The 26,369-nt window shown below is 38.7% G+C and overlaps 1 protein-coding gene across 1 annotated transcript; it reads left to right on the top strand.

The window, feature by feature from the left end:
- On the top strand, positions 1-25,941 carry cdc42ep1 (CDC42 effector protein 1). Its single transcript, XM_002934216.4, has 3 exons — positions 1-227; positions 16,252-17,080; positions 24,252-25,941. Exons 2-3 carry the CDS (start codon positions 16,660-16,662, stop codon positions 24,794-24,796), a joined length of 966 nt encoding a protein of 321 aa, XP_002934262.2. The 5' UTR covers positions 1-227; positions 16,252-16,659; the 3' UTR covers positions 24,797-25,941.
- The last annotated feature ends 428 nt before the right edge of the window (positions 25,942-26,369 follow it).

The raw sequence follows: 26,369 nt of genomic DNA, 5'->3' as shown, positions 1-26,369 counted from the left end.
GCCCAGCACTACTCCCTTTACTTTCTAACTTCCCTCCTCTCGTCTCACAGCCTCTCTCCTCTCTCTATAGGTCACTGCCTTTTGCTTTGTCCCAGCCCTTTCCCTACCAGCTTCTTACATGCCTGGAGTTCCAGCTACCACTTTCCTACTGCAGCCTGTAAGGGAGATGATATGGCAGCGAGACTCCGTGATGAAAGGAGAATAGAGTGAAAAACAGGCAAGAACAGGTAACCCCAATATCAACTCAATTCCTGCTCACTTCTTCTGCTGTTGTATATTAGGGAATGTCCCAAACTGCTATGTAACTGCTCATTTGGATATGCATTCTTGGAATAAGAAACTAGAATCTAGTTTTCTTTAACATGTTAACTTGTACTTTAATTGCACTGCATGCCAGGACAGAGGCAAGGTATTAAAATACTATAATCATAAACACATAGGAGGCAAGGCTTTCTGTATCCCTGCTTTTCTTCTTTGCTATAACTTCCTGCCATACAAAATGTTATACCATTAGGGAACCTCAGGCTGCTTTTGTTTAGCCGCCGGCATCTTTTCCCTTTCTATACCAGATTTTCCAGATGTTACAGGGACAACATTGTGGCAGTTTAATGTTTAACAATCATGCAATTTGCCAAAATATTCCTCCCTCTTATTATTATATAGCAGCAATATCACAGGGAATAGGTCCCTGCCCCTGAGGAGCTTACAGTTTAAGGTCCTTAACATATTCATGTAGCCATTAAACTTACCTGTGTATATTCAGACCATGGGTGGAAACTGTCCTCATATAAAAGTCTGTTAGCCACCAACTAAGTCTGTAAGCTCTACAAGGCAGGGGCCTCCTATCTCTTGTCTCTAACGCTAATCACATAGTCTTGAATGTCTATGTTCTTTTGTATTCATTTATATGTTTTATTGTGCTGATTCCCATCTATTCAAAATGTACTAATGCTAGATTCCTTTAGTGTTATCCCATGAAAAGTGGCAGCCAGGCATCAGCGGCCCCTCTTAATATTGTTGCTCCCATCATTCCACCAACAGTCAAAAGATGCCAGGAGGTTTTGAGACTTGTAGTTCATCAGCACCAGTAAGAAAGCAAGTTGCCCAGCCATTTGCTATACTTCTGTGTATTCACCCAGTAGGAAACTTTCCCTCAAAGCACCGTTATCTCTCCCAGTACAAACAGTCTGTCCGTTTGCGTTCCTATTTATTATTAAACTCTAATGTACCTTCCAGTTTATACAATGCTCAGTTATTCTGATAAAGGTTTGGGCTCTCATTGCAGAAATGTCATGGATTTATCCGCTGTTTAGTTGGGGAATTTTCTTTCAATTTCATGTCTGTGCCCACTGAATTTTCCTGGTATTTCAGGCACACGCTTAGTGTGCAAGGAGACCTCCACACCTGCAGTATTGCTGGGCAGATATGAGGTACAAAGTAGATAAATCAATAACATTTCTAAACCAAACAACTTAGTTCATAAATTAACTCCTTTTTCTGTATTTATTGTATTCACATGAGTAGTAGCTGCCTTATTGTTTGACTCTGCAGACAGTGCTAATAAAAGTACCATCTAAGGTAATCAGCATGGCAGTTCTATGAATAAAGACATGAGGTAGATGTGTTCCAGTCCATAGCAACCAATCAACAATTTGCTGGTCAGGCTAGAGCAGTTAGAACAATGAAGCGTGGCACCTGATTGGTTGATATGGTTTCCTGCACTGGATAAGTTTAAGTCAAACTCGTTCTTATGTCTGTTTCTTGACCATCTCTGAAGTGTGCATTTGCTTCAGTGCTTTTTTTTTACTGAGCCATTTTTATTATAACTCATTTCACTCTTCCCATTGTCTGTTTCTGTCCCCTTCTTCTTATGCAAAGCCAGATATAAGAGAAGGAAAAGGAAGACTGGGGCCCCAATCTGAGTGCTGGTGGTTGTATATCAGTAACATCTAGAGGGTCGTAACTGACATATTCCTGATGTACTGTATATACTAAATATTGCATAATGTAATAATGGGGGGTAATGCAATAAATATTTGTACAAAGTCATTAGCAACCAACCAGATATTTGCTTTCAGACAGGTGAATGCTGCCACCCTTTTTGTGCTTTTATCTACATCCTCCCACCCCGGTGATGCTGGGTGCCCAGAAAAGATGCCCTTTTTTGGCCTATCTTAAAATCTCCCCTATTGCAATGAATGAAAGATATTTTCAAGTGAGCCCTAGAGATGCATAGGAAACTGCTTACAAGACGAAACCATAGCCCATAAAATGAAAACCAGGGAAAGACAAACAGAGACAGAGAATTAAAATAGCCAAGGAGAAGTGGGTGGTCCTTCGTGGAAAGTATTAGTGCCATTAAAACTATCATTTTACAGTCAGGTTGTAGCCAGCTTAGGGCATGAAACTTCTAGAGAGCTCATAGTGGCTACATACCTTCCCTTTTCTGTTCTCAGAATATCAGCTTTTATAGGCTGTAAGAAATAAAACTATAAACAGAAGGATTAAAGAGAACAGGATCAAATGTGCCCTCATACTGTGAATATACTGTATCACAAGACTATAATTAAAGGGGAATGCCATATAATCAGTTTTACTCATTAGTTTTATTTACCTATTTACCTATATAAAGTGTAAGTTATACCATAGCCCTTCAGTGTTCCCTCCTAGGTCCAGTTCCTTTTGGACCACTGACTCTTATGGCTCAGATCCCAGCAGACCATGTTTGCATAAAACACTGTAGAGCTTGGCTGTCCAAGCTGTGGATGAACAGCAACTTAATGCTGTAAATTGTAGTTTAAACACAGCTATAGAGCTGCAACTGGATAGCTTTACTTTATATAGAGTTGACCCTTGTTGAGTCTTGCAGACCATTGTTTGTTATAAATGAATGCACTGCTTAACTTGCTGGCACTATATAAATAAATGATAACCATGATACAAACCTGTTTCCTTCAAGCCCCTTCCTCATTTAGAAGGATAGTTGCACTCCCTATATATAACTTAATTCATTAATTATAAGCCTTTGTATAATGACTTCTTCCAGACAGCAGGGGCATTGACTCAGTGACTGTGGGGCTTCATCACTAGCAAATGTACTGGGGAAGCAGACTATGTAACTGCTGCTTTGCACATGGGGTCAAGTGGTCCCAGTAAGGATTGCCAGGTTTGGGGGGCTGACGCATGGGTGTGGGTACATTGCAGGTCCTGTTGCTGAGTGGATAGTGTCCTGCAATGTGTTTTTCTGAAGGGAGCAGGGCCATGATGGTACAGCCCTGGGCTCAGTTTTATTTTTACTTATAATTTATTTTTCTTTAATGTTCATTTTCCATTTTAATTTCCAAATCCCCAACTATTCAGTAGCTAGTTTTTATTGGTGTGCTATTTAAAAAGCAACATCTGGTTGGTTGCTGGATCAAACTTTGCTTTTGCTATGACATTACTGTTTAGTTAAAACCTACTCAGTGCAGTTTCACAACCTGCTTATACAGTGAAACCTTCAGTTTACACACCCCAACTTTAATTTTACCTCACTTTACACTGTTTTTGTCATGCCAATATGTAATGCATAATACATATCCTTGATTTTACATTTTCCCAGATTTTACACCATTTTTTTCTGGTCTCCTGAAAAATGTAAAATTGGGGTTCTATTGTATATCTGTCTTTTAACTGTCATCCATGAGTTCCCTACTAAAGGATAAACTATATATTCACTTTCACAATCTAAACTGGCTTCCTGTCCAACCTCCCACACTGCTCCACTAATTGCTATAGTGCTAACTGGTGCCTGACTACATTAATTGCTCCCAGTGTGTACAAATTCATTTTCACAAAGCATTATTATCTCTTAGGATGACACCTTTTAACCAGGGGGGTTAAGTATAGGATGGTGACTTACATTAAGTAGGATTACAATAAAGGAGATTTAGATATCAGCATTGAAGTGAGTTATTCATTGCAAGGGCAGCTAATTTATTAAATTTCTTTCAAAAATAAAGTGCGAGAGGGAGATGGGCATGAATCAGTTGCTACATAGGGTTGCTACCTGGTCGGCCTTGGCTGGTAAAATACCAACCAAGGCCGGATCCAGTATTACAAATTTACTGGTAATGTATTTGACAGTAAATCTGTAATCATCTATTATTCTGCACCCCTGGCCCGCCCCCAATTCTTGCTCTGAGGTCATCCCTGTCAAAATATTTTATACCGTCAGATCCTTCCCTCGCCACCCCGTCACATCATTGCTCCACCCCTTCTTGCATCACAACCCTGCCCATTTAACATCATAACTCCACCCCTACCTTCCCTGCCCAGCCCCTCCCCTATCCCCTGGACAGTATTATTAGTTAATAAAGGTGGCAACTCTATTCAGGACTGGGTGGTTCACCCTAACTTTTAGTATGTTATATAATGGCTTATTATTATGAACTTTTCAACTGGTTTTCATTTTTTATAGTTTTTGCATTATTTGCCTTCCTCTTCTGACTCTTTCCAGATTTTAAATGGGGGTCAAAATCTCTTTGGGCAAAACTAAACTGGAACTGATTGAATAAAGCATGCCTGTCAGTGACTGCCTTGTGGGAAAAAAGTACTGACTCCTAATACATAAGACTAGCCTTGTGCTAGGGAGTGTATTTAACTGCTTCAGGCTGATGCCTAGTGATGGATAAGACACACAGGCTGAAAAGTTGAAGGAAGGAAGTCGTATTTGGGCTCTGAAGAATTTCACTAGGAAAGGTCTGCAGGAAAACCAATGTAAACTTCCCCCAATTAACAGAGCTCTGAGACAATGAGAAGCAAACAATGGGATATTAGGGAGGGTTAGTGGGAACAAAGCTTGGGATTAGTAATGTTCAATATCAACCTTTAACTGGACCAAACTATAAAAAAAAATCTCATGAGACACCTTTCTGCTGACGTATACATAGGGGCTGATTTACTTACCCACGAACGGGTCGAATGGAGTCCGATTGCGTTTTTTTCGTAATGATCGGTACTTTGCGATTTTTTCGTATGTTTTGCGATTTTTTCGGATTCTTTACGAATTTTTCGGATCCAATACGATTTTTGCGTAAAAACGCGAGTTTTCCTATCCATTACGAAAGTTGCGTAAAAAGTTGCGCATTTTGCGTAGCGTTAAAACTTACGCAAAAAGTTGCGCATTTTTCGTAGCGTTAAGTTTTAACGCTACGAAAAATGCGCAACTTTTCGCGTAAGTTTTAACGCTACGAAAAATGCGCAACTTTTTACGCAACTTTCGTAATGGATACGAAAAAGTCGCGTTTTTACGCAAAAATCGTATTGGTAACGAAAAATTCGTACAGAATCCGAAAAAATCGCAAAACATACGAAAAAGTCGCAAAATGTTCGTTTTCAAGTCGGAACTTTTCCAATTCGGGTCGGATTCGTGGGTTAGTAAATCAGCCCCATAGTGTGATAAATGGGTTAATGGGAGCCATTAATCAGCACCCACCATTCCCAGGTAGTACAATGTGCCAGGGCACATCAGAACACATACAAAAGAGCTCTTCATAGTGAGAAAGAAATGCTTGGGGTTGGGAGACTTTATCATAGCTATAACACCTGTAGTGATGGAAATGGCGTCACTTTTTATTCATTATCTGATACAGTTCAGGCTTATCAGTGGGGCAAATATCCTCAGGAAAATTCCTGTTGTCAAATAGTTTGCTCTTCATTAATCCCATTAAAGTATGTATTGATTTATTGGTAGCCATGCACAATTTCTCTCTGTAAAGTATGTATGTATATATATATATATATATATATATATATATATATATATACACACACACATATATAGATTGTATATATAAATAAAAGATGCTGGAGTGAGATTGTACTGAATATTGTCATTGTATTATCCAGGAAGTCCTTTCCTAAGGCTAATATGTACCCAACAGACAACCATTAAGAGCTGATAAGAGGGAGGACAAGAAAGACAAATGCTGCTATTCATCCAGCTAAAAGAGATTATATAAGTCTAAATATCTACTGCTGTTAATGTTCATGAAGACTTGGACCAGCATGTGGCATAGTTCTAGCATTAAAAAAGGCAGCAGCTGCTTCCCAGTCCACCATTCACAAAACCATAACCAAAGAACCTTGAAAAGGCAGGGGGGCACAGGTATCAAAACACTTTAAAGTGCATTTCTTCTGCATGCAGGGCAATGCACACAGTGTAACAATATGGCAGATGTGCAATTATTTGCACTTTCCACCCTTCCCTGCACAATATAAATGCCTTAAACTGTCCATATGTCACCTGCTTATACTGACCAAGGTTATGGGAGATGGGAGCTATGGCATCTAGCAGTGTCTTGAGATGCACCAAATCCAGTATTTGGTTTAGGCCTTGGATCCTACTGAATCTAAGTGTGCTTATGCTACTACCTATGTTAAAACAATGACTGCTATTAAAGAAAAAAGGTAGCAGGAGACTGGAGAACATTTTAAAACTATTTAGTCTTTCTTTCAACCTAAATGGCCCTGTATTTGCTACTATGTTTGTTCCTTTGTACTACACATAGCATAGGTTCTATGTGTGGGGCATGGCATGAGGAATGGATGTCAGGGCCAACCTGAAATAAATGCAATTGGTGGGAGGTAAGTGTTTTTGCTGCCTTCTCTTCTGGAGCCACAATGGATGCCTGCACATTGTATTCCTCTTTATCTTGTCCCTAAAACTTGAAGTCTCCAAAGGGTTCAAACTTAATCTACAAACAGTCGGATGATTAATGGGTCACCCATGAGGCAGCAATGTCTGTATGTGAGGTCAGCGATTTGTGCAGTAGCTGCAGTGGAATGCCATTTGATAAGTGTCTGTTTACCCACTGGCTGATAACAGTCAAACATAAACCTGTAAGGTGAGCTAGGAACACTTAGTAAAAAGGTCAAAATTGGGAAAAAATTAGGTAAGTGAGAAATGACGCACAGGAAACTTAAAATTCCTTATAGTTATAGAATAACATATATATATATATATATCACTCAAAATGGGGAGATTCTTGAAAAATGAGTTGAATAAATGTGTATATATATATATAATGAATGAAGCTTCACCTCAGGGGTCCTTACCCCCCTGAGGCAGCCAAGTTGATGCCGCCAACCCCCCTCCCCTTGTTTTGGTTTCTCAGGTTGAAGGGGGCCGAGGGGGGTCGCATTGCTAGTGCAGAGAGCATAGTAGAGCTAAAATTTTATTGAAAAATCAGAATTTTGTCTCTTTAAGTTACCAGAAGTGGCTTTTTGCCACCCCTGGTAACTGGTCAGGCTATAAAAACAAATTCCACTAAAACCAATCCGGGTTTGACCCTACAGCTGTAAGCAAAGATAATCAATATTAATCATCCATTAGAGTCTGTGGACCACATCAAATGTTAGATGGGATATTACACAAGCAGATACATAAATCTGCTTTACTCTTGGTAATATAAGTAACCCCTGCTTTCATAAGTAATTGATGTATTATCATCAGACTGAGGCATCTCAGCCCCTTGGGGACTCCTAACAATTAGACTGTTCCCTGCTTAGTTTAGTAGCGTGCTATTAATCTAGGCTCAAACCCGTCGCTGACATGTTTCATACACACTACAGGAATGGCTGTGCCATTAAAGGATGGAGGAAATAAGAATTATAAGAAGCCCCCCGACTTTATAAAGAAGCAGCTGCACAAATATTATATCAAGGTAGATACAGTATTTTCTGTAGCCATTGGAAATCCTACAGATACAGAGGTTTTCCTGACTCCTCATGGCAGCAGCACCCCTGGATAGATGAATGTTTTTTTTATTTCAGAGGGCAAAAGGTTCTAATCGCTGCTTTTACACAGGAAATTTTTATTGATTCAATTTTTTTCATATAAAAAAAACATCAAAAACATGATTTCTACATATGACAAACATTTTGAATCTTTATAGGGCTTAATGTCACACTTGGGGCAGGATGTTTATCACAAAAAACTAGAGCAAACTGCCTGAATGGATTAGAAATACCTGTGCCTCCCTGATGAATAGAGTGCTGTATACTTTTTGAAGGGTTTAGGTGGGGAGCTGGAGGCACTTAGGTATCAACTATCCTTCCCTCCCTGTAACCTGTGCATTTATATGACTGGTGGGAATAGAACAGTACCAGGCCCTGTAGTTGCTGGCTACCCTGTGAGCTGCATTGCACCCTCAGCACTGCACTTTCCACTGAATTTGGGCTGCTGCTTTCTGTTTTAATCATTGATCATTGCATTTTTGGTTAATAATTACTCCATGTTGTTTATATCAGTTAACTATATTTGGAGGTGATCTGTGCCAAAATCCTTTGTGACTTTTGCAAAAGAAACACCCAAGTCTGATTTAGAAAAGAATCACAGAAAGGTCTGAATCTAATAAATTTAGGGTTTTGATGAGAGAGTACAGGAAAAATAGAAAAATTATGTTCAGATTGGAAAAATATAAAAGTAGCAGTCGAACGAGATGCTATGAATATGAACTTTAGCCAATTTTTACTTCATACAAATGAAGAAATCATGCCAGACTCCATACACTCACTAATATATATCTCTTATCCTAATCCTAATCATGTAAAAGTGCTGGGATGTGGCCAAAGCCCAGATTTATTACATGCTATAGATATTACAGAGCGCAATAAAAAGATAGTAGAGAAAAGATAAAATAAAAGGAGGTACAGATATAGGGCCTGTTACCCAGAAAGCTGAATCTCCATACCTTAAGTTAGGATAGAATTGTTCTGCATTCAGTAAAGATTAATTATTAGTTGGGATCAAGTACAAGGTTTTACTATAACTGAGAATAAGGAAATCATTTTTAAAAATGTGAACTATTTGATTAAACTGGAGTCTATGGGAGATGGCCTTTCAACTTTCTAGATAACGGGTTTCCGGATCACAGATCCTATACCTGTACTGGTATGAAAATGGTGGCATCTAGTATTCAAAATGGGAACACTGAAAATGTGCAGAGTTCCCAAAAAGAGAAAGGAGAATATAGTTACATAGTTACATAGTTAAATAGTTACATAGGGTTGAAAAAAGACCATTGTCCATCAAGTTCAACCCATCCGAGTAAACCCAGCACACAACCTGTTACTTTAAACCAGTGGTTCTCAACCTTCCTAATGCCGCGACCCTGTAATACAGTTCCTCATGTTGTGGTGACCTCCCAACCATAAAATTATTCCTAAGACCATCGGAAATATGTGTTTTCCGATGGTCTTTGGTGACCCCTGTGAAAGGGTTGTTCGACCCCCAAAGGGGTCCCGACCTACAGGTTGAGAACCACTGCTTTAAACTAACAGCTCTCCATATAGTTTAAGGGAGAAAATGGTGCAGTTTATTGTGTTCAAAAAGATCCTTTCTTGACATAATAAAGGAATTAAGTCTCTTTTTTTTGGGGGGGGGGCTTCAGGGTCTATTTCAGTAACATTTCCCATTAATTACAATTGTTTTATGTAGAAGTACCAACAGACAGAAAGACAAATGTTAGATAGATAGATAGATAGATAGATGATAGATAGATAGATAGATGATAGATAGATAGATAGATAGATGATTTTATTGAATTAAACAAAAAAACTAATGATTAATAACACAAAAATATCAGCAAAATATCTACCTTAGCTTTTTTTAGAGCCAAAAACAAGAACAGACAAGTTGTCAATGATTTGGCCCAACACAGATGGCCATATTTTCAGTGACAGGTGTGCCTGTGTCTCGTAAGCACCCCGTCTGAATTAACAACACTTGGAGAGAGTATTCATGTTGTGTCTCGGTGACTTGTCTAGCGAAGAGTGGCAGACACAAAATGCCAAGTGTGACATTAGCCAACACATAATCACTGTTTGACTGTAGATAAGAGCCAGTTGGCTAATCCGTTCTGTACAGTGTCCAACAAACTAGTCCATAGTTATGACAGGCCAGGTATTCCAAAAGCCCATTCACAGTATTTGAATTTAACACTTACAGATAATTGTTGTATACATTAGGTATCATTTCAGATGATGGTATAGAAGTAATAGTAAATGTATTTATTCCCTTAGGGCAGAGTCAAACATGGCAGATCTTCCTCTTTTCTCAACCTTTGTAGTGATCTGCTGTGTGGGACTCTGGCCTTAGGAAAGAAATCTAAAAGTATTAAGTACCACCGATAGATTACCTCAGATATGAAGCAGTTAATAGGAAAGAAGAGGAAAGTATTCAAAAATTACAAGTCCTTTAAACACTTGTAATTGTAATCAGGAACTGCTTGCTTGATGTGCCAAGTCCAAAAAGTACAAGATAAGCATATGACTTTATTAAGACAGGTATCATACATGGCGGATGTTTTTTCTTTTTTTTCTTCCAGAAAGAGAAAAGCTATTGCACTTCCATCTGCTCCTTTTTATAGGTGCAATGACAAACATAGTGTCAGCCTGAGTACAGACTCAAGGAGAAGATCTTGGCATTAACATGCAAACTTTGGGGGTTTTGTGCCGTTATCCTCTTTCTGTATGTCTGCACACAGGCTGACGTCATGCCCGTCAGTGCACTTGTAAGAAGGGGCAGATGTAAGAACATCAATCAAAGAAAAGCCAAAGAAATGGAGATATTTTGAATACAGGGTACTTGGAAAAGCAAATATGCTTAGTCAGCTCTTTTTCTCAATGTATACAATAGAGAAGTCTGGGCTACAGGACTCGCATGGTAAAGGTACACATGGCTCAGGATATGGATATGGTTCATTAATGACTTGAAGTAGAGCCAAGAAAGTAGTGTATCAGTGTTTGTAGAAAACAGAAAACTATGCAGGCCAATTAATTCCATCCAGGATGAGGCATCCTTTCAGGGGGAGCTGGACAAACTCAAAACAATTTATTATGCAAAGGGGCAGATGAGATGCAATGCTGATAAATGTAAGGGTATGCATTTAGGGTAAAAAAATATACAAGCTACTAATACCCTCAATGGGACTAAGTTAGGCAAATCATTTATGGAGAAGGACCTGGGACTGTTTGTGGATAATTAACTTAGTTATAGGAAGCAATGTCAGTCAGCATCAGTAAAGGACAACAAGGTATTGTGCTGTATTGAAAGGGCTATAGACTCACAAGAGAAGAGGGTCATTCTCCCTCTAAACAAAGATTCTAGAAGTGTAGTTTTGGTTTCCAGTGCTTAAAAAGCATATTATTGAAATAGACAAATTCCAAAAGAGGAGCAGTTTAGTTTATGAAGGGTTTGGAAGGTGTTAGTTATGAAGAAAGACTATTGGGAATTTTTACACTGGAAATAAGTTACTTTATGGTGATATGATAATTATGTATACAACACACAGATGGTTTATTCCACAGTAGGCCCTTCCAACAGACACAATGGCAACCAATCACATTAGAACAAAGGAGGTTCCATTAAAAGATGTTAAAGGGTTTTTTACAGTGATAGCTGTGAAGCTGTGGAATTGTTTCACTGAAGCAGTTGCACAAGCAGATACCTTAAAAAAATTGGTTGGGTGACTTTTTAGAAAGTGAGAAAATACAGTTTTACTGAAATTAGATTTTTGTTAAAAGTTGATCCAGTGACTGTTCCAATTGCCCCCTGAGTCAGGCAGGAATTTTCTGAGGTGAACTGGAGAGGTTTTGGTGGGATTTCTGCCTTCCTCTGGATCTACTAGCAGTTACATAGGTTTACTTGAATAATAAAGGGTTGAACTTGATGGATGTGAGCCTTTTTTAAAATCTGTGAAAAGTTATTTGCACTTTCACCATGCATCTAACTAAATGAACCCCATTCTTTCACTGGTGAACATACATATTCATACAATTATGGTTAGTATTGTGACTTCCGTGCCTGTATTATGTACATATTGAGCAGGTTGAGTGCTTGCTCTATGTTTATGCTGAAAACAGCAAAGCAGCATCCAGCATATTAACTTATGCCTTAAGCCTCATTGACGTAAGTGGTTTTAATCTTCCGAGCTTTGCTAATTGCATCTATGTGATATAAGATACATAAAAATTAGATTTTCTATGGCATTTTGTTGTTAGAACCTTGCTAGTTTACAAGCAATTACTGTATTTCTGTCAGATATTGTGGCTTGCCATTTGAAGTATAAAATCAATGAAACAGACTCTCTATGCAGTGCAACAAAACCGTAGCCCTGGCCTTCCTGCAGTTACTGCTTCCTTGGCTTTTGCAGTTAGCAGATACAGACTAAAGGTGTCCTGTGCAGGGAGATATTAGCAGCCAAGTCGGCCACTTATTTTGGGGATGGCAGAGCACTGAAGGATATCTCCTCAATGCCCATTAAGATATTAATTGTACCAGACAGAACAAAAGGATGTGGGCCTCAGCTCATGGGATCTACCCTCCACATCTTCTAATCACTGGGTCAGGGACAAAATGATAAGATCAACTAGAGCTGAGCAAATAATTTCGTGACCTTTCCAAATGACAAGATTTAACTATGGCCACATTGGCGTAACAAGATGTCACTGGGCCCCACAGCAAATTCAATTTAGGGCCCCAAAACATTGCCAAGTTGACCTATTCTACCAAGATATATAGTAAAACTGATTATTAATTAGGGCCTTACTGGGACCCCTGCACTACCTGCCCCCCCCGCAACCACAGGGTCTGCTTTCTCTGTAGTTACACCCCTGTTTTCTATCCTTACGTTGCACATTCAACCTTTGTATAGACATATTGGTTGGGAAATATAACCTTTTATCAACGCTTCCCTGAAACCTTTTTCTTCTGACTGCTATAAGCATAATGATGGATGGCTTATATATTATATTGGTGGCACTATAGCTAATAAGCAGTATGGAACTCTCTTGTTGCCACAAGTACATAGATACAAAAACACCAACTACTTAACAATCGCTTCCAACAAAATCTAAATGAATCCGAGGATGGACCAGTGGGTTTGAGCAGCACCTCATCCATCAAGATTTAAAACAAGAAAGAGAACCAAATGGATACTATAGCTTCTGGTATAAAAAATGGATTTCAGCTTATTTTTACACATAGTTAAAGTTATATGTGTTATATTTTCAGTTATCAGTATTCTTTGTATTATACATACAATTATCAGTTATAAATTAAAAGGTCATGAAATCTCAACATTGGCTAATGAAAGCAAGAGTAAAGTATGTTTTTTATTTCTTTAGCACAACAGTTAGACCAAAGAATTTCCATCCTTTTGAGGTCACTTCTTTGTCTTTCTCCTCCTCAGTCACATTTTTCAGGTTTGTTATTCCCCTTCCGCCCAATCATTACTCTTTCTCTCTCCTAGATTTTGAAATGGACCCACAAGCATTTGGGTCAAGATCTCACTAATTGTTTTTGGTTGTTGATGCCTGGGACTAAGTTAGGGTTAATGTGCATAACTCTCAATCTTTCAGCTGCAAGTCATATTTCAGTTGCTATAGTGTACACCAGTGCTAGATACTATAGAAGTGAGTTTTGCAGAAACGAGGAATGCCAAACATATCAGAGAGCAGCAGTTACAGAATTTCAATGGAATCTTCAGTGAGATAAACAAGCTGTCACTTTGCTGGAAAGGTCAGAATACGAAATATCTTGATTATTATTCTAGTTCGGTCAGTTTCACATGTTGTTTAATATAGAATAAAAATACGTCATAGAAGTGGTGCAGATTTTACAGATTTACTTTAATATTTCATTTAAAAATGTCCTGTAATAACTGCAGTGTGGATTTCCTGTATAATTAAGCACATTCACTAACCCATTGTACTTTTATTTATTTATCTTTTGTATTGTATACTATTTATCTATCATCTATCTATCTATCTATCATCTATCATCTATCTATCAATCTATCATCTATCATCTATCTATCTATCATCTATCATCTATCTATCTATCTAAAAAAAACTCTCTAATTCACAAACTCTAAAACTGATAAATAAGCCCATTAGTTTACTAAAAAATTATTTAAACATTAAATAAGCTTAATAGGATTGTGTTGCGTCCAGTATGGATTCATGCAGCTTAGTTACCATCAAGTACAAGGTTCTGTTTTATTATTACAGATAAATAAGTAATCATTTTTAAAAATAGAATCATTTCATTAAAATGCACTCTATGGGGCACATTTACTAACCCACGAACGGGCCGAATGCGTCCGATTGCGTTTTTTTCGTAATGATCGTTATTTTGCGATTTTTTTGGAAAAATGTTGCAACTTTTTCGTTACTAATACGATTTGTGCGAAAAAACGCTAGTTTTTCGTAGCCATTCCGAAAGTTGCGCAAAATCTGGCGATTTTTCGTAGCGTTAAAACTTGCGCAAAAAGTTGCGATTTTTTCGTAGCGTTAAAACTTGCGCAAAACGTCGCACCTTTTAAGTTTTAACGCTACGAAAAAGGCGCAACTTTTCGCGCAAGTTTTAACGCTATGAAAAAATCGGCAGATTTTGTGCAACTTTCAGAATGGCTACGAAAAACTTGCGTTTTTTCGCGCAAATCGTATTGGTAACGAAAAAGTCGCGACAATTTCTGAAAAGTCGTAAAGACGCCGAAAAAAATCGCAAAAAATACGAAAAAGTCGCAAAATGTTTGTTTTCAAATCGGAATTTTTCCAATTCGGTTCAGATTCGTGTCTTAGTAAATGTGCCCCTATGGGAGATGGCCTTCCTGTAATTTGAAGCTCTCTGGTTAACGGGTTTCCAGATAACAGATCCTGTACCTTTACTAGAATGAAATAATAATGGAATAATGGATTCTTTGACTTTTAGTTTTAGTTGCCAAGGTTTTTTAATTCAAATGTTCAAAATTTGGAAAAAACTTGGACTCTTAAACTCAAACTTGGACATATTTACAATAATGTTTTTGCTGCATTTGTTTGGTTTTTTTTATTGTGAATTTTAATATATCAGCTCTGCAGTCTTAAAATACAAATAATAGGCCTAATCAAAGCAAAAACACACAAGGGGGTCATAAAAAAGGAACACAGAGTGTGCAAAATGTTAAAAAGGGTACAGCTAGCCCTTTTCTTGCACATTTTGCTCAGTTTGTTGTCAGGAAGTGCAAGTTAGGGATAGTCAGGAAGTGCAAGTTAGAGATAGTCAGGAAGTGCAAGTTAGGGATAGTCAGGAAGTGCAAGTTAGGGATAGTCAGGAAGTGCAAGTTAGGGATAGTCAGGAAGTGCAAGTTAGGGATAGTCAGGATGCGCAAGTTAGTGATTGTCAGGAAGTGCAAGTTAGGGATAGTCAGGAAGTGCAAGTTAGGGATAGTCAGGAAGTGCAAGTTAGGGATAGTCAGGAAGTGCAAGTTAGGGATAGTCAGGAAGTGCAAGTTAGGGATAGTCAGGAAGTGCAAGTTAGGGATAGTCAGGAAGTGCAAGTTAGGGATAGTCAGGAAGTGCAAGTTAGGGATAGTCAGGAAGTGCAAATTAGGGATAGTCAGGAAGTGCAAGTTAGGGATAGTCAGGATGCGCAAGTTAGGGATAGTCAGGAAGTGCAAGTTAGGGATAGTCAGGAAGTGCAAGTTAGGGATAGTCAGGAAGTGCAAGTTAGGGATAGTCAGGAAGTGCAAGTTAGGGATAGTCAGGAAGTGCAAGTTAGGGATAGTCAGGCCCACATTGGGACCCTCTACTAAGACAGGCAGTAAAGACAGGACTCTGCTGCAGCCCCTGATGCTGCTCTCTGCACCAAGTGCTATATTTTTGATCTGGTAACCATTAAGGAACCCTCTTGCACCCTAGTCTGTAAGCAGTCAGGCCTATTTATTAAATTTGTAAATTTTAGAAGTTTTTTTCTTTTCAATTCGAATATACTCAAAATCTTACTAAACGTAAATATTTGTTTATTCATTAAAAAATCAGAATATAAAAACATTTTTAATGGCTCTGAATCAGTCAAAACATTTTTGAAAAACTTGAAAAACCCAAATTGAAAAACTGCATGCTTTTTGCCTGGGGCATCTCATATTGACTTCTATATTAACCTGCAAGCTTGTACATGCCAAAGTTTTACAACTTACTTACTTAATAAATATCGAACATTCGCGTTTTGGAAACAATAATTTGCATTTAGGAGTTTTTGTGCAAAAAGTTTTGAATTCATGCAAGAATTTGAATTTAAGTGTTGATAAATCATGCCCTCAATGAACAGATTTTGAATTGCTGGGGAAGAAGAGCTGTATTATTGCTCTCAATAATATTCTGTTAGGTGATAACTGCTGCTATCCAGATATATTTCTAATGATTTGTTTTTGGGTTTTTTTGTAGGATTTCATTTCGGCATATAGGTTTCCAGGAGCCATTGCCTTCAGCATCACAAGTGCCTTCTGTTATCTTCTCTTTTGGCAATCAAGAAGCACATGGATTTTCTCATATGTATTTACTACATAGAGTCAGTCTAAAGTTGTCCAAGGTATCCATTCTCACCAAGAATTCTCCATATACAAAGACCTTACAGAAGCCATAGATCCAGAATAATTATACAATTTACATTGCGTGCCAAATACAAGATTAATGTGTCTGACAAATCAGGATTCCTGGTAGCTAAAGAAACACAATTCTCCAGAGTGTACTTGCTGGAACTTGAACGTGAAGTAGAAAATGATTCGCTCCTAGTATCACATGTCCCTTGTTTCTTTGACCTTATTCTAATAGTCATCACAAACAGAAGGAACAATGAGCCTAGGGAATCTGCCTGTCATCAAAACCCTTGTGTCTCGTTCCAGGCGGGAACGTTTGACATTAAAACCAGAAATGATCAGCCCCCCAATGGGGGACTTCCGCCACATTATGCATGTGGGCAGGAAAGGAGAAGTGTTTGGGGATACTTCATTTCTTACCCAACTCCAAGAAAGACGAAGACACCACCACTTGAACTACATAACCAAAAAGTTACGCAAAGCAGGGTGGATATCGCCACAAAGTGCATCAAACAGGGGAAGAGTTGATTCTCCTGTCATTCCTCCACCTGATGTTTCCCCCATCATTAAGAATGCTGTGTCCTTGCCACAGCTCACAAAGCACAGTTGGGATTATGAGAGGAAACAAGACAGAGATAAGATATGGAACTGCCTCTCAGAACCAAACAGCCCTTATGGTGAGTTTATATATGCCATATATATTCTAACGCCAATAAGTTATATTCATTTTATCTAACAAAGATTTTAAAAAATTGTGTAAGATGAACAAAAATGAGAAGACTGCGAGTTGACTGCAATTTATTCCTCCATTATCAAAGGCACTTGATGCTAAGTAAGCCAAATAATTCACAAATGTTTCCATTTAACCTACTGCTACAAAAATGTAAGAATATATTATATGAAATCTGAACATCTAGTGAAGCGGTTATCTTATGAGAGCATCCTCTTCAGTTCAAAACGGAGTGCTCTTTGTACAACAACACGGGTATACAAACACAGACACAAAGCAAGTACATTGCTAGGTTGCCTCAACAAATCAATATCACTATTCTAATGACGATTTCAATCCTTTGAGATTACCTACTCCTAACGGTATGTTGCCATTGATGGATACAGGGCTAGAACTAGGGGTAGGCAGAAGAGGCAGCTGCCTAGAGCTGCCGAGGCCTCTTGTGGCTACCCCTAGTCCTCCTCCTTTGTCATTGCCCCCGCGGCTTGTCATTAGCGGCGGGGGCAATGACCCATCGCAACGCAACCCCCGGAACTTTGCATGAGCGCCAAAGCACGGGGGGGGGGGGGGTGTGACCGGGTTGCCTAGGGGACCTGGTCACCCCTGGATGGATATTTATCACAAGGGGCTTACTTTTTTCTCCAGAGAGGCCAAATAAATTCCTAACAACAAATGAATGAATTCACAATGTTATGTTTGGGTTAAATGACCTCACAGTTAGTACACAGCCTAGTACCTTTGCTTTCTCAAAATGCTCTCCAAAATGACTCACTTCCTCCAGTGTCCTCATAGCTAGCAACCCAGTTGTAAAGTAATGTCAAATCCAGAGCAACCTGCAGTTGTTGCTACATCATCACTGCCTTTAGTGAAATCACTTTCCTAGCATGTGGCAATGACCTTCACATCCAGCATTTAGCATGTATTGTCTGTTTGTTTCCTTTAAAGGGACTGTCTGACTATTTCACGTACAAAAAATATGACAAATAATTGATTTATCAGCCGCCTTTACCCTGTTTTTAAATCTGTTGTTGAAACCACATGTGTGAATGAGGGATGGGTAAATAAGAAACATGACATCAATGATAGTCTGGAGACTTGGGGCTGCATGTGGCCTTCCGAGGAATTTTATGGACCGCAACCACAATAAACATCTCTTAATATGACAACATCATTTAAATATAATTTAACCCATGAACCTGGGGTTTATGGAACAATTGACCTAATAAGCCTATTAAGCCTTTCTCTTCCCTTACAAGGTCAACCTTTTGCCATGTTCATATTAACTGCCTTTATACCGGATTTAAAATGTTATTTTCTCAATAAGAAAAAGGCAAGTGAATATGCTATGGCAGGAGCTTGTACCATGAGTTAAATTGTACAACATGAAATTGATTCTTCTACATATACTTTTCATTGGTTAGCTAAGCCATTAAATCATCATTAGGGGAAAAAATAGATCTGATGTGAAGTTTTGGCTCAGTGAAGAGATTCTTTAAGGATGAGTTTATTGGTAATTCAAGTAAAAAAAATGTGCTGACTGGATACAAACCAAAAATGAGAAGTTACCAGTCATACCATGCTTGGAAGTATATAAATCCTAGGAAAAGAAAAGGATATTTCCCAGGGACTGTATATTAGGATCCTACATCCCTGTTTAATCGCAGGCAGGGCATCATAGAAATGATCATCTTACCATGAGCATGGCATTACATTTCTGCCATAATTGCCACTGCGGTTTAAGGCTGAAGACACATGGAGCTACTAGAAGCAGCTACATTTTCATGGCTACTAAACTCCAGAAAATACTCTACCATAGACAATACTGAGAAGTGCCTCTGCTAAACACACATTGAGACAATTATCAGTAAATTATCACCATTTCTGTTATTATATCAGTAAAGTATCAGAAATCTGTCTATTTCTGTAGCTGTGACAAGTAGCTGCTACTAGTAGCTCCTAATACAAAATAAAAATGATAGCTACATCTGCATTCCATTATCTTTATAAGATACATATGAAATGTTAGCCTTATTTACAGTATCTTCGTAATCTCATTAGTTATAAATTGTGCTTAGTGACTTGATGTCACATGGACCAGCAAGTGAATCATCCTTTATATATATACATCCTGAAAAAATCTATAAATTGTTGCACAATGTAATATAATTTGCAGGTTTATCTACATCTTCCCCCAAAAGGACACTGTGATGCTCAGGTCCCAGGCCAAATCCCCGCTTTTCTCCAGATAGACAGCCCTGCCTTATGTACACAACTACATTACATGTCCTCCACATTCATGCTTCACGGGAATATTCTGTTTGTCTATGATAAATATGTGGTTTAGGCCCAGCATTTACTCATCTCTGAACTGAATGACTTCTATATGCTGTGTGGCATAGGCAACCCATTAACAGCAGGTTAAGTCCTGCCCTACAGCACTAAGCTTTATGCTTTAAATGCTTTAAATGCTCTAATACATTAAACTACTTCCTACTGTGTCTCATACCACATGGCACTTACTTCCTGTGTATTTATAATTATTTATTGTATTTATTATAATACTTGTATAATTATTGTAATACCTGTATATATTGTACAGTGTACCCTTGTGGCGCTTTATAAATAAAGTTATACATAAATACATGGAAGAGAGGTAGTGCTGTGTGGATGGAAAGTTAAGCTTGACACTAGGAATGGATGTCAGAAACCAGTGAGAAGTGGGCATGGAGCTGTAAGCTAAAGGGGAAGGGTTAGCCCTTAGGTCTTCTAGAGTGGGGGACATGATTGGTCTCCTACTACTGCAGCTTTCAGTGGCTCCCATGGCCGTGGTAATGGTAACAGGTTGGCCGTAAGTCAAGTAATGTTATGTATAGATGATAATAATTGGCTGTTCATGTTTTGAAAGTGATTTGCTGTTAAGAAATTGGGCTGTGGCTTTTTCAATTCAAGACTTGGGGGGTGATTTATTAACGTTCCAGTTTGATTTTTTTTTTCCACGATTGAAGTATTTTAGTGTTAAACACAATTCGAGTTATGGTTCAAAATGTCTGGTAGTTATTAAGTGCAAAAAACCTGAATGTAAAACTTGGAAGTTTCTATAGAATCAGTGGGAGTTGTCCTAGACTAAGTCAAGCCATATTTTCAAACGCAAATTTTTGGAGTTGGCAAACTCAAAAACTGTAAGGTATTTGAGTGTTTTATTCGAATGAGTTTTCCTTAATAATAAATAGGCAAGCATTTGGTATGAAAGTTTATTTGATTTAAAAAAACAAAATCACAAATTCAAAAACTGAAAATAAGCCCATTTTTGTGTGTGAGTTATATTAATGCGGTGCGCTGGGCAAAGGGCGTGATAAGGGCAAATGGTAGATTAGGGGGTTTGGTGAAGGGGAATATTGGGGCTGCACATGCCAATAGATGTAATGGCTCTGCCACGTAACTCATTTCTGATTTCCATCAAAGGAGCTGGAATAAAAAAAAATCCAGTAAAGATATTTATTGACAATATGTATTTACTGAAACTATGCTGTTACTCTAGAGAGTATGTATGAGAGCGACAAGATGAGGGAGCAGTGAAGGGGATGTCAGAGTAGTTTAATCTCAAGGGAATAAAATATTCCTCCATCATTAATAGAGTTTGAAGATTTGCTTGCTTAATTAATTCTGAAATGGCAGCAGTAAAGCATGTCAGATTAACTATAATTAAACTTTAAATGATTGAAGGGTCATAGAAAACTGTGCTTTATATAAGCCATCTTAAATGGGCTTATTTATTAAAATATTACGTAGATTTATTTTTTTTTTATAAATATTTATGCTGTATCTGACTTTTAACTTTGTATTTCTTTAAATTAAAATTTTTTTCTCCGTAATAATAAAACAGTACCTTGTACTTGATTCCAACTAAGATATAATGAATCCTTATTGGAGGCAAAAAAAAATCCTATTAGGTTTATTAAATATTTAAATGATTTTTAATAGACTTAAGTTATGGAGATCCAAATAACGGAAAGATCCTTTATCCCAGGTGCCGAGCATTCTGGATAACAGTTCCCATACCTGTAGTCTTAATCTTCTTTCAAGTGCAAATGGTTAATGAGCTCTGCATAATCAAAACCTCCCTCCCTGCTATACTACCTGTGCTCTCGGTGTATTACTAAGCTGCTTTTTTTTGCCTTTTGTTCTTTGTTAGATGAAATTACATTAAAGTCTCAGACAGGCAATCTATAGATTCTGGCAAATGCCAGAGGGGCTGCTGTAAGATGCCATTGACAGTGAATATTTATTGGGCCTGTGGGGGCTGTTCGGGCCTCTGTGTACTTGAAATGCCAGGGTCTATTTTGAATCCCAATCCAGCCCTGTACAGAGGGGCCTGGACTGTTGGATCTGCTTCATATATAATTGTATATATTTCCCTGGCCAAACCATTACCTGAGAGTCAGGAGGTGAAGAACAAGGCAAGTTAGCAGGCTGAGAGCAGGTACAGGGGGTGTGGTTAGGGGCCCCCTCTGAAGATTTTTCATTGCAGGGTGACCTGGCGCCCATTACTTTTGTCACTTGTAATCCCCCCAACAAGTATACTCTGTGGGGTTCATTTACCATGTAGGGTGCACTGTGTAAAAAAATTTTGTTTGCACTTTGCACACAGTGTCTTGCATCCCAAAACTTGAGCATCCTTCAGACATGCAAGTTAGGGAGCATCCGGATTCACAGCCCATATCATTGCTGTCGCTGCTCTCTGAACTGAGAGCTGTGTGTATTATTACTAAGATTTACTGCAAATCATTGTCAGTAAAATTCTAATAGTTAATAAAATTGGGTTCTTTTAGAAACTTCTGAGCAAGGTCAGACTGGGGGGTGCAGGGTGCCCCGCCGGGCATGTCCTCCGCACCCCCCAAGGGCCCCTGCTGTGCCCGCCTAACCCCCTACAGGGGCCCCCACAACCCGCCTGAAGTCCTCACCTGAATGTTTCAGGGAAGGGACACCGACGGCTGGGGGAGCGCCAACAGGGAGTCCCGGCGACCCAGTCCGACCCTGCTTCTGAGTTTACTAAACTGCCTATATGTATAAGTATTGCATTCCATGATATTAATTAGGCAGTTACATCCTACAATAATGGTGTTGTATGTATGTATGTATAACTTTATTTATAAAGTGCCACAAGGGTACGCAGCGCTGTACAATATACAAAATTACACACAGGGAGGACAAGTGTTATAATAAATATAATAAATAAGTATAAATACACAGGGAGTAAGTGCCATGTGGTATGAGACACAGTAGGAAGGAGTTTAATGTATTAGAGCATTGCTGTCCAACTGGAGGCCCATGGCCCTCAGGTTCTCCAGGGCTTTGTAGACTTTATGTTCCTTTACTGCAGAGTTGAACCTGCTAGGCAGTTAAACTGGGAGATCTTCTGATAATGAGTTACTGAGACTTTCAGCCTGCATCCTTATATTATTATACTGTGGGAACAGCACGGAGCAGACAGGAAATACTAGAGACAAACCACCCCTCCATTTATGGTACAGAGCACATGGGGTTGGAATGCACCATCGCTGGCACCTGATTATTATAACTGTTTCTGGTGAGATTTTGGTATTGAAGAATAGGGAAATAGGAATCAAACGGAAGTTGATCTACCTACTTGAATGATTCCGTTAAAAAAAAAAATTTCAAAAGACATTTTCATGAATTTTCCAGCAAACAAAATGCATTGCCTAAAGCAGAAGGATATATTTCTTCTCCATTTATAAGCGACTTTTCTTTAAAACATACACAAACAGCATTTACAAGACCTATTTGTAATATGGAGTTTGGGGTACCTTTCCACAATGCTCCATGTCTTTACTAAATGTTTATTACTGAAACAATGATAGCATTTTGAATGATGTATAGGTTCCCCCTGGTGGTAAAGTCTATAAAAGCTATTTCTAATTCATTATTGGTGGATATACCATACAGGATAAAGCCAAATAACATTTATATCTGGAAAAAAAAGTTTATATTGTTATAAATTTTGAAAAGGTCCTGCTGAACACAATATTTATGTCAAACAGAAGATGGGTCACCTGATGGGTTAATTTATATTTCCTTTTATTTCACTCTATAACTAACAACAGGTATGAAATCCCTTCTGCTTCAGTATTTAGACACACTAGGGGGGTGTCAGTAGGGGGATGTCTATTCTGGGGCACTAAATGCCTGGATGCAAGTGCAATAGTACTAAGGGAGGCAAAAATATACCAATTAGTGCTCATTCAGAAAGCACTTGCATTGGGTGCAGAGCCCTGAATTGTAGGCTGCAACAGAGCCTTGCTACAGAGCAGGTGGTGTACTGGGCTCAAAAGCAGAGTCCTATACACACCTTTTATGAACTTTGCACCCTGTCCCTGCACTTTATAAATGGCCCCCAGTAAATATATTGGCTTCCAGTACAGACTGCTCAACTTTGAACCCTTTGTACAATGGCAGAGATGTCGAGGTGGATGGAGGACACTGAACATAATGTAAATCCGATGCAGGGTGCCAATGGCGTACCTACCATATAGACCCTGTGATCTATGGGCAGATTTCAGATGAGTTTTTATGCAATTCAGTAGCTGTGACTGAAGGACCCATAAAACATGAAGCTGTTGGCAAGTAGTGAAACAGAATGGTCAAAGTTGACCCTTTCTGTGTCATGTGGTGCTGCGCAGTGGTGCAACTACTTTAGTCTGGATACCCTGCAAAAAAGAAAAAACTTTGGACGGTAGATGGTGAAAATGACACAGAAAGGGTCAACTTTGACCATTCTGTTTCACTACTTGCCAACAGCTCCATGTTTCATGGGTCCTTCAGTCACAGCTACTGAATTGCATAAAAACTCATCTGAAATCTGCCCATTGAGCTGCCATGGACTATAGATATTCATATATTCATTTCAAATTTTCCGTCAAATAGAGATTCATACTGGGCAGCAGACTAATGGCATTGTGCCCTCAGCCAATCTTGTTTCTGCACCTTATAATAGTTAATTTATTTAGGATTAATTTCTAGGAAGCTTGTACTGTTATGGGTGCATATGTTATTGTCTGGTGATCCTCACCCAGCTCTTTTCAATTCTTTTCTCTATTCAGGATTAGAATCTGGGTTGTGCACCCTTCCTCGCGTCTCAGGCTCACAGATGTTCGACACCAGCTCTGAGAAGTTTGATGAAGACTGGCCAAGCATTGCCCTTGCAGATGGTGAAGACTGCAGCACCTGCACTGTTCCGGTGGAACTTTCTTGCAGCCTTTGGCGCTGTGACTCAATGCAATCTTTTACAATGGACTTTGGTCCATCTCTAATGAGTGAGGTGCTAGAAGGGATGAGCTTTTCTAATGCACCCCAAGAAAAGGAGAGTGGAAATAGCAATGGCCCTGATGAACAAAGCATTCCACAAACCAACAGCAACACTTCCAGCCTAAATGCTGCCATGGATGACACTGAGTGTGAACCATTAAACGGGCACAGCGACACCCAACAAATGAAGGTGCCCACATCTTGGGATCATGATAACGTAAAAGAGGAAATGGAGTTGGACATAGAGGTGGACAGTGGAATTACAGAGTCCGAACAAAGCAGCCGATGCCTTACGACAGAATTATGGGACAGTGGTGATGGTTCTGAAATAGAGATGTAACATTTTCTAAAATGTAAACACTTAACGGTTTTTTTTTTGCTTCTATAAAACTGGGGGAAATTCAAAACATGTTATTTTTGCTATCTAAAATTCACTTTAAAAGCTTAGAATTCATCAATAAAAAAAATCTTATGATATGTTGCACCCTGACAATAAAGCCAATGACTCGCTGAAAGCGGCATCTACTATCCACAGCCAGAGGATATATACTTATCCAGTTATTAGCATTGTTATGGGCAGCAACGAGGTAGAAACTCAGTAAACTCTTGGTGCCTCTTATGGTTTCTGTAAAGCTCAGCATACTAACTACCATGTAGCTGGTCACTTGTATGTGAGATGATGCCATTGGGCCATTCAGAGAAAATATGGATAGTGATAAGGGTCTGATCAAGTCGCTGTTAAAAAATTTAGCTTTGGCTAAAATCAAGGGCCAGGACAAGCATTTTGAGGAGGAAGTTGTCTTTATAAGCTGCTTATTAAATAAAAGCTCAACTAAATATAAGGAACTGTAATACCAAAAGCACAGTTGTTAGTTCAAACCCCTGACACATGGAAAATATTCAGTCATTCAGTTAATGGCTTTCCAGTGATTACCATTTTACTCTAGTTTATCTGACTTATACTGTACATTTATTGGTCAGGTTTGTCTATTCAGCATCTCCCTAAATGAGGGATCATTGCAGGTTGAGCAGCAATAGCATTGCACTTGTAACTTAAAGATGTAATGGATCAAGTAGTCCGGCCTTTAATAATTGTATTAGTAAGTGTGATAAAACAGGAGGAACATCTACCTTCAACTTATGGCAGGTAAAACAGTAGGAACCTCTACTTACAGGGATTCTTAACCTATGGGTTAGGGCCCAAAAATGGCTCCCAGTGCTGTTTAGGGAAAGTCTCTTTGGTCTGCCTTATTATAATAGAAAATAATAATTGAAATGGGGTGCTTTAGTGGGGGGAAATGCTGAACTGAAGGGGCTAACTTATTCACATTCGAGTTTGTTTGTTTTTCGCTACCATTCAAGAAAATCGCAGCCAAAAATTGTGACTGACTTTTGTTTCAAACAATCACAATTAAAAGAGATACAACTAATTTTTCATCAAAAATTTGCAAAATTTATCAAGTGGAAATCTTTAAAAAAAAAAAAGCTCATCACCTAACTAATGCAATTGTTTTTTTTTTACTATGACCATAATGTTTCTTCTGCATGACAAAATGTAAATCAGATTAACTGATTTTAGAATTTTAATGCCGTATATACTCTAGTCTAGTATAAGCCGATCCGAATATAAGCAGAGGTACCTAATTTTACCCAAGAAAACTGGAAAAACGTATTAACTCGAGTATAAGCCTAGGGTGGGACATGCAGCAGCTACTGCTAAGTTTCAATAATCAAAATAAAATCAAAATAAAATCCAGTAGACAGGCAGCAGACCCAGTCCCGGAGGAGATGTAAGAGGGAATAAGTATTGCTAGTGGGAGCCTAGGCCAGGGCACTGGAGGGTCTGGTTGCAGGTGGCCTAATTTGCACACAAAGGGCAGAGGGTGCTAGTCTGGAGGGACCCATGGCACCCA

This window comes from Xenopus tropicalis, chromosome 4, assembly GCF_000004195.4.
Source record: "Xenopus tropicalis strain Nigerian chromosome 4, UCB_Xtro_10.0, whole genome shotgun sequence".
NCBI classification, from domain to species: domain Eukaryota; kingdom Metazoa; phylum Chordata; class Amphibia; order Anura; family Pipidae; genus Xenopus; species Xenopus tropicalis.
This window is presented reverse-complemented; position numbering and strand designations above follow the sequence as displayed.